The sequence below is a fragment of the Nelumbo lutea genome, chromosome 1, assembly GCF_056320005.1.
Source record: "Nelumbo lutea isolate HS-2025 chromosome 1, American lotus-T2T, whole genome shotgun sequence".
Taxonomy (NCBI): Eukaryota; Viridiplantae; Streptophyta; class Magnoliopsida; order Proteales; family Nelumbonaceae; genus Nelumbo; species Nelumbo lutea.
Window position 1 is genome coordinate 19184636 of NC_142684.1, and position 15367 is coordinate 19200002.

The 15367-nt window shown below is 40.6% G+C and overlaps 1 protein-coding gene and 1 long non-coding RNA gene across 3 annotated transcripts; one reads left to right on the top strand and one right to left on the bottom strand.

Annotated features, from left to right (window-relative positions):
• Positions 1-3935: 3935 nt before the first annotated feature.
• On the top strand, positions 3936-9016 carry LOC148873822 (transcription factor TCP4-like). 2 transcript variants are annotated; one of them, XR_016104825.1, is made up of 3 exons: positions 3936-6745; positions 6861-6989; positions 7937-9016. XR_016104825.1 is itself a non-coding variant. In XM_088963748.1 (2 exons), exon 1 carries the CDS (start codon positions 5511-5513, stop codon positions 6711-6713), a length of 1203 nt encoding a protein of 400 aa, XP_088819874.1. In that variant the 5' UTR covers positions 3936-5510; the 3' UTR covers positions 6714-6745; positions 6861-7233. The 2 variants fall into 2 exon arrangements, 1 of the variants encoding a protein (XP_088819874.1); XM_088963748.1 differs by lacking the exon at positions 7937-9016 and having other exon boundaries at positions 6861-7233.
• A 1052-nt stretch (positions 9017-10068) lies between these two features.
• On the bottom strand, positions 10069-13534 carry LOC148873823 (uncharacterized). Its single transcript, XR_016105882.1, has 2 exons — positions 12438-13534; positions 10069-10772 (listed from the first exon to the last, which is right to left on the bottom strand). It is a non-coding gene; the product is annotated as an uncharacterized LOC148873823 (long non-coding RNA).
• Positions 13535-15367: the final 1833 nt, after the last annotated feature.

A 15367-nucleotide genomic window follows, 5' to 3' on the forward strand; every position in this document is an offset into this window, starting at 1 on the left:
CTAATTCTAAACCCCTATTCCTACAAACCAAACGGCACGTTAAATGAATCCCCTATTTAGAAATTCTAAAATCCCTCGTAATTTTAGAATTGAAGTTCTCAATTCCACAAACTACTAAATTCCTCTCTATCATGGAATTTTACAGAAACAATGTAATCCTGAAACTTGCAGAAATGTGTCCAAGTTTCATTATGCCATGTACTTATCACATCCTCGAGGATTTATGAGTTGAATTTGCACATCGATTTGGTGAAACCATCAAAACAATGCATTTATGCATGTGGGCACCTAAAGGTGTAGCAATAGGCAAGAAGATAAGTTTATTGGGATTAATTATATTGTAATGTGCTTTCATAGAAAACCAACTTCTGCACCAAGCATAGTGACTTGGTGCAATTAATTAACTCTGAAAGATTGAGTGGAAGATTAAAAATAATTAATCAGTATAAATATTAAGAAAAGACTTAAAGTCAAATAACTTGATAGAAAAATAAATCTAACCTCCCCATAAAACCCAATGAACTACAAAATCAAATTTAATTTAATTTAACCATCACATCTTCACAAGAATTCCTAAGCAATTCTTTATCTAGCTACCTTCCTAAGGACTTCTTTTGACTGCCAAAAGTAAATACAGTCAAAAAGGATAGAGGTTTAATGATTAATGATTTGAGAGTAAATCTATTAGACTAGGCTGGTTCATTTTTAGGTCCAAAACATGGCAATCAATAAGCACTAGCATCTACTTTAATCCCCCAAAAGTCACAATTAGTCATTTTGAAGAGGGATTTGCTTTCAAGTATGAGGACATGATAAAACCTTATAAAGCGAAATGTGTCTTCTGGGATTTTCTCCTCTCAACCATGATTTGAGGTATGGAGGCGCATAAGATTGCAGCACAAGTGGTTTCAACAGCATTTGGATTGAAGGTGACTCGAAGATTGTAATTGACTTTATCCACAACAGTAACCCCCCACCTTGGAGATGTTCCTGATCAGGATTGCAGAAGCATCAGAGAAAGCAGATCATTACACGTGGCTTATTCTCATACGTGGAGAGAAGGCAACCAAGCAGTGAATTGGCTAGAAAATCTGGGCCATTTAGTTTTTTTTTTGAATTTGTTTCTGGGATTCCTTGGGATTTAGGCTTCATCTGTGCTATGGGCTTCCGGGGTAGAGCTTTGCTGCGCTAGATTTCTCTTCCTTAAAATTGAACCAGAGATAGCCTAAAGTATTAATGATTAATACCTCCTAAATCCTTGTATTTGACGTATCAATGGTTTAAAAATCGATTAATACCTCCATAATTTTATTTTTCTTCTTTTTTAATTTTGATTAGGACAATTTATATTAAAATTCCTTAACTCAAACTCTCTAAGTTTTTTTATTTTCATCTTTCTCTTTCTCAATGGAGATTAAAAATGTCCATAAGGCAATTCTTTTGAGCAACTCATAACCAGTCACTACTCACTAGAATTCTAGCCACCCAAAACGTTTTTGAATCTATAGCTATGATATATCTCAAGCCATGTTTTGGGGGACTAACAATTCTAGCACTACTCTTCGCCAACAATATCAAAATTAAGTAGTCAGAAAGCAACAGAGGAGATAATTCATTTATGTGTCAAATGTCCTTTCCAACAAATGTATTAGGGTTCTCATGCTCATGGGCTGGGCCAAGGTAAGCCAAAAGCCACCACTTTGAAGTTTGAATCGAGCTATAATAACCTTTACCTCCCTCTCTCTTTCTCTCTCTCTCTCTGTCTCTGTCTCTACTGTCTAGCTAGTAATCGAGTCAGCTATTCCCCTGAGTGTAGCCTTAAAAGATGGGAATATCAAACACAAGCTCGGCCCATTTATACATCAAATTTCAACCTTGTACCCAAGCTTAAACCAAATGCAGTGGAGACAGCAGGCCAGTGTGCATCCCTAGATGCTCGTGACATCCTAAATCATTCACCAATAGATCCGAATCCAGAGGTGCGTGTGAGGCAGGTAAATAGTTAATTGCCAAAAGAAGAAGGAAAGATGAACAATCAATTTTTTTTTCAACCATGAGCTCAAGGGACTGTGCGATTTAAAATGATTATTTACCAAAAGAAGAAAGAAAAGATAAGTAATCAGTTTTTAAACTATGAGCTAAAGGGGGATTCTGTTACTTGATTTAAAAAAAAAAAAAAAAAAGAACAAAAATCCTTGTAGTTTGGGTCCCAAACAATGAAAGAAAACAATTAAAAGCAATTTGGATTCAACCAACATCAACAACCATGGCCTCTTGTAGGCTGCCTAGTAGGCTAGAATCCAACTCCCAAACACCTGTGAATCAAGATTCATTTCATCAGAAAATAATGGAATGAGTCAATGGAGCCTCATAAAGAAATGGGTATAAATATTTAGATTTTGGAGCCACTGAAAACATTAGAATAAACTAATCAGAATTAGTCCAAACAAAAGCCACAGACATTGCAAGAGATGATAATATTTTAAGAGGAACGTCCAAAAAACTAACCAGGAAATGTTCTAAAGCTAATGCCCACTGCCCAACAACACGGCAACGGCAAGGCAACATCCCCCAACAAAAGCTCTCCCACCTTTTCTTCTTTTTAATCTTTCTCCCCCCGTTCAGAGTCCAGACAGTCCAGACTGACTGAGGGGGTGAGGCAGACCAGTCCAACAAACGTGATGCCAATCATATCCGGGTGGGCTTCACTCCCCACACCCACATGCCCCGACCCATCTTTTCCCTAGAATGGTGGGACCATGTTGCCACGTGTAATCATTTCTTACGTGTCAATTATACTGCCGTATGTACCGGGCAATGTGATATTCTATCTAGGGTCTTTGACTCTTTATAGGGGTTTTTTAGTCCGTCGAGGTAAATAAAAATGGTAGGGAGAGATTGAGGAGAGATGGGTATGTAAAAAATATATGTAATTAACAAATCCGTAATAAACCAAACCAACTGTAAAAGAGGAGGGTGGTGAGACAATAGAATGGCGCAGTATCCAAATACTGAACTTGTGGTAGAGCCTCTCTGCAGCTGCTATTTCCTCTCTCTCTCTCTCTCTCTCTCTCTCTGAGGAGAAGAAAAAAGATGGGTGGGCGGCGAATAATGGAAAGCGACGGTACGCACATTCACACAAAAGACTCTCCTTTTTGTCAGAAGCCCACAAGGGATAATCAAAGGGGAAAAAAAATCAGAAAAGCAAAATCTGTTCTTGTGAGATTGTTTATGTATTCATTACCAAGTCAAATTAATAAATGAAAAATCAGCAGATTATTAAGCGATGCAAAAAAGGCTAAAAAGTACTTAGATCAACTAGTAAAAGCTAATCAAATTAACCTACTCTTTTGTTCCAAACGACTAGAAGTTGTTTTCTACGACGAACAATAGTCAATAACTAATCAATCAACCAGCAAGTGAATTAAACAAGGAAGAGGAAGCGGGGAAGACCATGAAGATAGGACGGCATGGAGGGTAGTCTGGTCATTTGGGTTGTACTCTAGAGAGGGCGTTGTGTCGCTTTCCTATACAATTACTAATCAACTAGTGGGATACCACATAGCGACACCTTTCTCGCAGAACAGGGAAATGCCCTTGTGGGTGAAAAAAATTGAGAAATTTACGAAAATGACATAACAGACATGATCACAGGTGTTCACAACTCATCTGGTTTGATTAACCAGAATCTCTATTTCCCCCTCTCTCTCTCATCAAGAAACCACACCAGAGAAAAGAGACTGTAGAAGGGAGTAATAAAAAAGAAATTGTACAGTGTGCAGGTGCAGTAATCTAAGAAAAACAGGTTGGGTTGTGAAAGACTGTAGCGGTAGGAGGGTAAATGGGAAAGAGAGATGATGTCGTTGGCTACTTGGCTCGTTTGCTTTATAGCAAAGCAAATAAAAGAAAGGAGGGAAAACCCAAAAAGCTGAAATGAGGTCACTTTCAATTGGGGCTACTGGGTGGCTGGCGAATTGAGGTATCTAGCGGGCAGGCATAATGGTTAAGTCACAGCCAACGGTTCTAACTTCTAAGCTGTTGTAGTAATTCATTAAAAAAATTATAAAGAGAGAGAGAAAAAAAGTTGGCTTATTGGCTACACGCACAGAGGAGGGAGAGAGAGAGAAGTATTTATGGGGGAAGAAGCAGGCCGAGTTGGGATGAGTTGGGTTTGGAGTTTGGTGTTTGGAGAAGGGGTGGATCATGGTCAAGGTCATGGTCATGGAGGAGGGTGGGGCGAGAGGAGAGGCTGAGAGGGCTGAGGAGTGATTAGTGACTGTGTGTCTGTGTGTGTGGGCAGCAACAGCAGCAGCAGCTGACATCAGTGCTATCACAAAGATCTTTAATCTACTTTCTGACCCAAGACTGCCACCCTCATCAGTGGAATCAACGGCTCCCATAGGCCCAGAAAAGAATTCCCCTTTATTTACGGTTCAGCGCTTCTCTTCAACCTCTTCTTACAACGTTCAACCTCTTTCCCCACTTCGCTCTTATCCCCTCTCTTCCCAGGATATGGAGGAGGAGAAGACGACCCATTGCAGGGGTCTTCCTGAATCCCCTTTGGAGTGTCGGATTATTTAGTGCTTCTGTTTTCAGCTTGTTCAAGTGACTAAGTACTAGAGGTTCTGCAGGTTTTTGCTTCTTTTCTTTTCTTTTTTCTTTCTCTGTCTCTCTTTTTTCTTTGTTTTTCCTTTTGCAGAGTTTGGTGGGTACACAAACCTTCTACAGAGTGGGAGGAGAGAGATAGACCCATCAAGGATTTGTCTGTTCTACCATTCTTTCCAGAGGAAGAAAGAAAGAGATGGGTTAGAGAGATAAATAGACAGACAGAGAGAGAGAGAGAGAGTGTGTGTGTGAGACAGAGAGGGACAGTGAGAAAAGGTAATAGTGTTGTTTACCTTTCTGGGTTTGTTTGTGTTTTGCGTTTGGTGGGGATTTTTGTGGTGTTGGGTTATGGAATTTGGAGGGTTGAATGGCAAGGCCTTTTGGGAGAGGCAGCGGTATCAAGTTTCAGAGTGGTGGCAGCTGCAGAAGAAGCAGAACAACGAGCAACACGAACAACAAGAGAGCTGGGAGAGGATGCAAAGCAAGTGCAAAACCCAGTAACAAAAAGTGCAAGAAATCAAAAGCTGGAAGACGAGAACAAAAAGAGTCTGAGTCTGGATCCTCAGAGGAATCAGCAGCTTCACATTCGGAGACATCTCCACCAAGCTCTAAAAACAAGGCTGGAAGAAGACGACGACGACGACGTCGAAGAGGAAGAGGAGGAAGACCAAGATCAGTCAGAAGAAGAGCACCAACGACCACAACCCCCGCCGCCACTACCGCCACAACAGCAAGGGTTTCATGGCTATCATCATCATCAACAGCTCTTCGGAAGATTGGATGGGGAGGCAATAGATACCCAAATCGACCACCAATCACAACCTCCCAAGAAGCGATCTTTCTTCCCTTCCTCCTCTCCTCCATCTTCTGCTAGGGGCATCGAATATGCCGGATTCGGAGAGAGAATGGGAGAGAATCACCACAATCAACAATCATCCAGATTGGGTCTGAGGAGTGCCGGAGGAGGGGAGATCGTAGAAGTCCAAGGAGGCCACATTGTCCGTTCCACTGGAAGGAAAGACCGCCACAGCAAGGTCTGTACTGCCAAGGGTCCTCGGGACCGCAGGGTTCGATTGTCTGCTCATACTGCAATCCAGTTTTACGATGTTCAGGACCGCCTGGGCTACGACCGACCCAGCAAAGCTGTCGATTGGCTCATCAACAAGGCCAAAGCTGCCATCGACGAACTCGCCGAACTCCCGCCCTGGCACCCCACCGCTACTAATACCAATACTACTACCACCAAACCGGTTGAACAGAACAACGAAGACGATGAAAACAGACTTCGTCTCCGTCATCAGGCCGACAATCTCGGTCTTGGTTCGAGTAAAAGGCCAATGGCGAACGAGCAGGCACCTTCTGGATTTGCTTTTCAGCAGCAGCTTAGCAGTAATCCCAGTCAGAGCTCAAGCTTCCTTCCACCGTCTATGGACTCGGATGCCATTGCCGATACCATCAAGTCCTTCTTCCCCATGGCTGCTGCGGCCGCGGCTGCTCCATCGTCGTCTTCCATTCATTTCCAGAACTATCCACCTGACCTGCTGTCCCGAACCAGTAATCAGACCCAAGACCTTCGTCTCTCGCTTCAGTCCTTCCAAGATCCGATGCTTCTCCACCATCAACAGACACATCAACATCCTGCTCCTTCTCCTTCACCTGAGCAAGCCCTTTTCTCTGTATCGGCTCCCCTGGCGTTTGATGCCACCTCCAGCAATTGGTCGGAGCAGCAGCCACCGCCAGAGATGGGCCGGTTTCAGAGAATGATAGCATGGAATGCCGATAATGAAACGAGCAGTGGAGGAGGAAGTGGTGTTGGAGGATTTGTCTTCCACTCGCCAGCGCCGCTGCAATCGTTGTTCGGCCAAAATCCATTATTTTCTCAGAGGGGACCCCTTCAGTCCAGTAACTCACCTTCAGTTCGTGCTTGGACAGATCCACAGGTTGCTGCCGCGGATCACCATAATACAGCTGCAATCCATTCATCATCCATCTCTGGTATCGGATTTGCCTCGGGAGGATTCTCTGGGTTCCGCATTCCAGCACGAATTCAAGGTGAAGAGGAGCAAGATGGCATTTCCAACAAGCCGTCCTCTGCTTCTCGCCATTGAGTGAACACCACCCAAAACTCTCCCTCCACAAGGTAACACTCCCAATACTCTTTTTTTTTTTCAAATTCTTGCTTATTTGTCTACTTGTCCATTATTCTCATTTCCCCATGAATTCTATGCTCCTTCAATTGTTGTTTTTTTTATCAGGACTTTATATCTTCTATAGAGGAGTGAAGAAGCTGCAGAATGAATACGAAACAAGGAAGGAGTAGAATTTGGGTTCACTTAAACCAATGGCAATGCCGTGGGAAGAAGAATTCTGTTGTGCGGATTCAGGTTTTTCTGTCCCCGGTTCGCTTGCATGATGTTTATTTTATATTTCCGTTTTCCTGTTTGGGTGGGCTCTTCGAGCTCTACTTTGTTAGTCTTTTGTTGGTTCGCTTTGTCCTGCTACTGTTAAGACCTGTTATCTTTTCTTTGTCCTGCTACTGTTAAGACTTTGATGGTTACGAGCTTTATCTTTTTGGATCAGTAGACTCTGAGGAGAGGAAACTAATGAGAGAAATGGTTATTCTGATAAGAGCTTCCATCTAATTCCCATTTGAGTAACAGTATCAGAGATTCCAATCTCAACTTGATTTTCTCCGGATACAGCAGAAACAGAGAGTCGTGATTTTTTGTTTCTCTTTTTTTTCCTTGTTACTGTTTGATTTAAACTGGCTGTTGCTTTCACATCCGAAAGATAAGAAAACTTGGGTCATTTCCTCTCGCTAGTAATAGAAAAGAATGGTCTTTTTCTGGTGGGAATTGAGAGCTTTCGTAGTTGTACTTTGTTTCTGAAAATACTGTTCTTGCTTCAACAACTTGAACCTCCAAAAGAATTGAAAGATCTTTTACATATCTATCGCGTTCAAACTCCAAACTAACTTGTGAAAAGTAAGCGTGGATTTTCTTTCTTTTTTATTTTTTGGGAGGTGGGGTGGGGCGCAGGCCGCAGAGGAGTCCTTGTCTATGAATAGTAGCACTATAGCAGATGCAACTGGGTGCATGTTTGTGGGTTACCGGGTAGAGGGTGGTGATAGATTCAAAATCCAGTTGCTCTCTTCTCTGCCCTCTAGGAAGCAGATGAGGTAAGAAAAGTTCTGACTTCGGTACAGGACCATTTTTGCTTTGTTGCGTCATCATACTCCTTTTGCTTCGTTTCTTCCCCTTACCTGAAAGAGTTGGGTGGATATGGTAATCCCAATTTCAAATAAAAGGCTGAGAAATCTAAAACCATGCAGGAGCCTCTCTATGCTTTTGCAAGGTTCGATTTTGATCTTGGGTTCCTCAGCGTTGCTTGAACTAGATAGCTGACATCGAAAAGTGAGGCATATTTCTTGAATCGGTGATTGAGCTCATTTGGGCAACGAAATGAAGTTGGCAAGGAATTTAAAGTGGACAGACCGAGTGGCGCTAAGAGGACAAATTCAGTTGCAGGGCGATGGAAAAGACAGGGAGAAGCAAATTCAGACACGGATGATGATGATAATCGACAACGAAGGGAACGACCAAATATGGTCTGCAGCAGATGGTCCCACCCAGTGATCCAGTGTTCTTTTGAGTTTACCCAACATTAACTACAGCAATTAATTGGCCTGCTCGAGCCAAGGCAAATGGAAGGGAATGAGAGCTTCTGTAAATGGGTGGTTGGTGACCGGACATTGTCTTGGATGGCAACCGATCACATTGTTATCGATGGATCTGGAATAGAGTTGATCAATGAGCTTCTGCCGAGGAAGGACATGGTAGAGAAATTGGTGGATCTGGTTTTGTTGGGGGGGCTCACCATAATCCATGTAAAGGAGGTCTCCTTCCATTGGCATTTAGCAGAAGTTGCATGGTACCCTGTTGGATTTTGACAGTAGTTCTGTTCTGTCAGACGAAACAACCATGAAAATCCATTAATGTCGCACTATTGGCACTGGTTCAAAATCGGGCAATTCCTTTGATTCGCCTTTCAGCTAGTAAAAGCATACCTGCCGCCTGCCGCTTCGAAATTCTCCTATTGGACTAATGCTTGAGCAATTTAGTATTCAATTGGACTAAGCTATTGTTCCTTGAACTCAAGGAGTAACAAATCCATCTTTCAGACTCGGATTGGGTGTTGCTTTAAGGCTTTAACAAAAAGGGTAGATGTAAATCTAATTCAATGGAGGAGATATCATCAGCCACATCTAAGCTATTGAATTAAGGAATTAGGATCCAAATGCACACAGAAAATTGCCATGGCCTCTGCATTTTTTGTTACAGCCACAACCAACTTTATACATTCATTGTACATTGCCTAAATTTAATTCAATCTTAACAATAGATTAAAGAAATAATACACTGAAATAATAAAATATTGTAAAGGATAGACTGATGGAGGGTGATTGTTTTGTTTTCTTGAGGTCAGAAAGGCGGATCCCAACATGCAAACCTAGCATTATAAATTTATAATGTAGGTTTATAAGTCATTTGCCTACCATCTACTTGTAGCATAATATGATGTGCCCACTTGGTAACAGGTGCCATTTCCTCCGGATGGAGCCCGAGACTGCTGCTTGTTTAGCTGTGTATCACTTGCCACTAACCAATTACAAATGAACACGCCAGTATTCTGTATGCTGGCATGTGAGCTCCATGGGTATAGACCACTGACGTGTTTATTCACGATTGGTTACATAGCAAGTGATACACAGCCAAGCGAGGATAAACGGATCCCGAGTGCTCCGGGTGACCCTAGACCAACCAAACAAAACAAAAAGAATGTGCTCTCTAACTGGTTCCCAAGCCTAGTTTGTTTTAATTTGCCAAATTGCTCCTGTCTGAACTAAGCTCAAATTTGGGTTGATTTGTCCAGCTATAACAATTGTTCTCATTTTATAACAAGTTTAGGGTTGAGACCCAGGTAGCCTAATAGGTCCAATATTTAAAATAAACGAGAGGACATTTTAAAAGCTGGATGAAGCCAAACTCGAGCCTGACAAAAGTTGGTAAAAACCCCCAATCCAAACCGAGTTGGGAAAGCTTGGAGCGCTCAATACCCATATTATTTATATGTTAGCCAATAGGGTTTTGAAGGAAAGAGTGTCGGGAGTTAAGCAGGAATGACATGGGTTTTGGGAGCAGATGGGATTGAAATTTGAAACGATCAATGCTTGTTTATCCTATCTCACTAATTTTAAATTGCTGTTAAGCATGCGATACATGTGGTTGACAGTTTGCCACATCTTTGGTGCTGTCAAAGAGAAAGAACAAGCCCAAGATGAACGAACCAATTGATGATTTGGGGGGGTGGTAGTCCACTTGAGGGCTCACTTTTAACCGTCCGATTTGTATCATAAGGGGGGGCAACCATGTCATGTGAGATTCCTCCTCAATAATAAAGCCCATTTGTTCTCTCTTCCCCAACTTGGTCCCGACGTCGTCTGCTTTATTTATATTATATATATTACTGTTGTTCTGTAAAGACTAAAAGATATGCTCCCTTTATCCATGGCGTGATTAATTTTATTTGATTGGAGCTGGGGAAGAGCCATGTGCCTCAAAGCCTAGCCTAGGCAGGCGTCTGGTCAACTGTCTTAATCAATGAAATGATCAACCTTCAACCATGGTTATACAACATTCGAGCAGCTCCAGCTCTAACGTACTATATGTCTCGCCCAGTCGTCTCCTGGTTGGTTGCGTCAGCCGAGGGAGTATTAAGGGGGGATTGACTGTTCTTCACGGCTGGGGCTCCAGCCTCCATGCCTCTGCCCCTGTGCTTCCTCCACATTTTCTGACAAACGAGCCCCAGTCAGTCCACCACCACCACCACCACCACCGGTGCGTGTGCGTTGTCGAATGTCAATTGGTGACCCTTTCACGTGCCCTTGCACCTTCACTTCCAGACAGGTTGGCCGTTGGCGAGTCGGGTCGTCTATTGTTGTCACTCCAAGTCCAAGCAACCAAGGACGCGCCTTGGCTCCCACCCACCAACAATCTACATCATCTGCTCTCTAGCTCTATTGTATTCATTGGCAGCTGGAAACCGGCTGTTGCAATTCAGGCAGTTCATGAACTGGCTTGTACTGATCCAACGCATCGGGGCCGCCACTTACTCGAGATAAGAAAAGAAATCATCAATTCAAAATGTGTAGGTGTGAAAATACAGTCTGTAAATATTAGGCAATTCATGAACTGCTAATTTTGTTGCTCTCCCTTCTGCAAACCATGATAAAAAAAATGTTGGGGATATCTTCTAATCAGTTTTAAGTCTTAATTGAGAAAACCAAGCCTGACTTCATGATCATCATAATTGGAATTCAGAGTGCAGACCCAAAGCAGCCCCTATTAATAATGATGGCTCAAAATACAGAGTCAGACCTTGTGTGATAATACGAGTTCAGCTTGGGACCTTTGATACGGACCATTGATGGCAGCCCTAGGTCAAACATATCATAGGGGTGACCAAGGAAACATGATGTGGCAGAGGGTCCGATTCGCTAATTGACCAGGACCAGGGCCAACTCAATCCCAGCAGTAACCTGGGTCAGGGTCAACTCAGGCAACACGATATACGGTATACCACATTGCTAATGACACCCTTGTAACAGAACATAAGAACCGTGAATGAAATTTTTGAAAGATTAGAGAAGAGATATTGCTCCCTCCAGGGCTCCACTAAGAGGAATCCTTGTTGATTCCTGTAAGCAGGAATCAATAGTACATTCTTTACTCCCAAACATCTTTTCGATGCTAAATGTATTTTTATCCAACATAATAAAATCTCCAAGGAAAAATGACGTTGGTAGAAATAATAACTGTTAACTCAATAACCACCCCGATAGCCTTGAATGTACTCAAGGTAATAACCCAAGGCAAATAACCACTCTTTCTATATATAGTTGTGCAGATGCTACAAACAATCCAAAGAAAATTTTCCTTTGAAACCCTAAGGCTCAGCTTGGAAACAGTGCAAATACATACAAAATAGTACAAAATATAAGGTTTTGCACTCTACAAATTTGTATTTGTACTCTTTTCAAACTGAGCCTAAAAATCAATCTTCCATAACTTGGTTTTAGGAAGAAAACCCAATCCTAGAGGAACTAACCACCATCCCTAAGCTGTCCAGCATATTGGAACCTAGAGACACGAATCTTTTTTTTTTTTTTTTTGATAAATAGACAGGAATCTTATTGATCAAGATTGAATGGTTGATGGTTCGGTAGGTGCGGGTTTTAGTGGCGTTTGAAGATATACACCTACAGAAGCTTTTCTCAACAGTTGGAGTTCTTTAACTTTTGATACAGCATCACAAAATGTTGAAGAGCCAATGAGAGATTTTTAAAAATCAATAGTAGGCTCATGCGGACAAATGATCAATTCTTGAAACCAAATAAGTCTAAGAGATCACACTAAGGTGGGCTACAAGGAACTATACTGTGTTTACTGAACATCCTTGAAACAGAAAATCCTTATTCTTGAACAAATTATTCTTAGGAGTTTATATTTAACTTTCTTTTCCTTCATTTTGTACTTCTCTCCACAAATATCTACTGAACAACAAAGGAAATATAATGGTTGACAAAATAAAATGAAATTTGACTTCAATCATCAAGCGATAACCTTCCAGCCATCACAAAGTCAATCATGGATGAGTGAAGACATATTCAGCTTTCTATTATAAAAAACAAATGAATATGGGTTGCCAGCATGATATTATTGATATTTTTAATCATGTCAGTGGTTGCATATGAGAGCAAGATTCACTCGTACCTCTAGCTCATGAAGCTTTGTGTCCAGTTTTAACTGATTCTCTAGTTTCCTTTGTCTAATACGGCCTTCAATTACCATGAGGAGCTGACGGGCTCTAATATGGATCTGAATTCTGCTCCATGAATGAAGATAACTCCAAAGTGGTCAATGCTTGTTTTCTAACAGTATGGCCTTAGGTTAGGACTTGTAATCTTGCTAACCCTTGCAAAAGTTGTAAAGCTTTCCTTGCATGCAACAAAGTCAAAAGAAATGTTTGTACAAAAGATGTTTAACCAATACTATTTACAAGTTTAACATTATAATAATCAAACAGTAAGATGGTAACAAAGTGAGAACCAGATGTATACTAAGAATGTCTTCACTAAACACTCAATTGGATGATTGAAACAAAAATGAAAGGCACTGATCAAGATTGGAATTATTAAATTCATGCCCCAAACCAGGAGGTGAAAGAATATTGGATACAGTTAACTGAGGACGCAATTGTGTTTTCTTTGTTTTGCATTTTATATCATTTTTCACAGGGAAATATTAATATGGTGTATAAGACCATAGTATCAACTTCTAAATTCTTGAAACAAATGCCATTTCAAATTAAGAGTTAAGTGGGAAAGAACTGGGGTTCACCATTAAAGGTTACCAACTAAGCATATTTTTACTTCCGCACTAATCACATAGTGACAAGCTAATTCTCCCCTTCCACTTTTTCATAGCTTCTCTTATAGTCCTGCTTGAGTAGAAGAAAGGATGAGATAGATTCAAGTCTGAGAAGTGTGAGGACATGGATTCAAGTCTAAGAGAAGCCACTTTTTGGAAGAAAAAAAAATGTCAAAGGTTAGGTCCATATACCAGTCCACCCTTCCCAAGACCCTAGTTGGGACCAACAATAGGTAATGGCCTTTTCAAAGGATGAGATGCCTCAAGAGGGAGGGGAGGGGGAGGGGGAGGGAGAAAGCTGCCCAAAAAAGAAAATAATAAGGCTCTGGAGAACCAGATACAAGTGAAAACAGCAGCCATGCAACTACTTTTGAATTCCTTATCCTCTTTACTGATACATGTTTATAACTTTACATATGTAAAAAAAAAAAAAAAAAAAGTCTTGTTGCTACTAACCAAAGCAAAAATAAAAAAAAAAAGAAATGAAAGAAAAAGAGAGAATAGGTAACCCTAATATTCATACCTCATACATTATACTTACATGTATGGACATACCATGTATGCCTGAAATGCAGTTTAAATTCGAGTTGCTACTATATCCTCAACTGGTGAACAAAGTAAGCCAGACAGATAACAATATAACATATGATGTTTCTAGATTAAAAACATGTTGCATGAACTAATAGAGGAATGACATAACCATCCTAGCAGAAGCCAATTAAATACTACCAGGGAATGGATCACGTTGTTGACTTTATGGGCTAAGGGAGTCTTAAAAAAATCTTTGAGTGATAACTAAAGTCTACTGTCCACCAGAAAATATTAAAAAAAATCCTAACTTTTAAGTCTTGTGTTGGGAGAATTCATACATCATTTTCTCCAATCTGATTGGATATACTAGAGCTTTGGGCATGTTTGACTTCCTTAAAAATCCACCATTAAAGGTAAATCATAAGCACACCTACATATACTTGTCCCTCTATAATGAGCCCTATAAAAGGGCTAACAAGAAAGCAAGTAAAAAGCTAGAAAGCTGATGTGTAGTGAAATAGAAGTTACACCTTGAGATCTAACCATATCAATGGAATAAGCCCAAACATTAGAAAATGAGAAACGAGATTGAGAAGTAAAAGACAGATAACTTGGATTAAACAAGTGATGCATAAAGTCAGGCTACTATTAGTAGATATCTAACTATTAAGTTTATGCTTACAAAATTATTATAGTAGATATCCAACTAATTGCATGATTAAAGTGTAGTCAAGTGATAATTTATCAAAGAGATAGACTCTTCAATAAATTAAAGATTTTAAGAAGAGCAATTGTTTCAGTCTAGCTAGATTCCCCTTCATCTCTGGGTCCTGAAACAGCAAATAAAACTCTTCCTTCCTCATCCCTAAAGGCTAAAGTGGTTCTAATACCAGGACCTGTGTTAGCAAGGAAAAAAACAACAAAACTGAAATTTTAGTCCCCTATGATGTAAGGGGATCAAATCCACCTCTAAAGATTAAGTCAATAAAAAGATCTCACAACCCAGTTCTAGTTTGCCAGGATGGCCTCAGATGCATCTCCTTAACAGAATTGAATTTACTTTTATTCATAAATTGTCAATAACATGCAACACTGTAGGATCTTTTTCCTTTTTACCATGGAATTACATATTACATGGTGAAAAGTTGAACAAGTGTTTGGCATACCCCCCCCCCCCCCCAAGTGCACATCAAAAACATGCGAAATGAAACAGTACTAGATTCTCATCTTCTATTTTAAAGTTTGCCATGAACATCATTTACTTCAGATGGTTTCCAAAAAGAATCCTTGAACTTGGGACCAGAACCCCACCCCAACCCTCTCCCATATAAACCTTTTGGGGAAAGCCAAACTTAGAAAGGAAAGAAATCAATGCCTTGAAGAAATATTTGTAAAAATAAATACTTCTTAAGTAACAAAATGAAATGACTATAAATTCTCATTAATGTTTTAAAACGTGGAGGCGTGATGTAAGGCGTTCCACTACCTAGAGGCGTGAGGCGTAAGCCTCCTGAACACAAGGAGGCATAAGCCTCCTTAAGATGAGGGGGGTTAGGAGGAGGATGAAGAGGAAGGGGAGATCTCATTTTTTCTTTATTTTTAATAAAAATCTTTTATATTAAGAATAAAGATGCATAACATTAGTTGAAAGGGGCAGGGCATAACCACTTTCTTTCCCTTTATCTTTTCTTCCCTTTCCTTTCCTTTCCTTTTCTTTCCTTTTCTCTTTTTTTCTTCTCTTT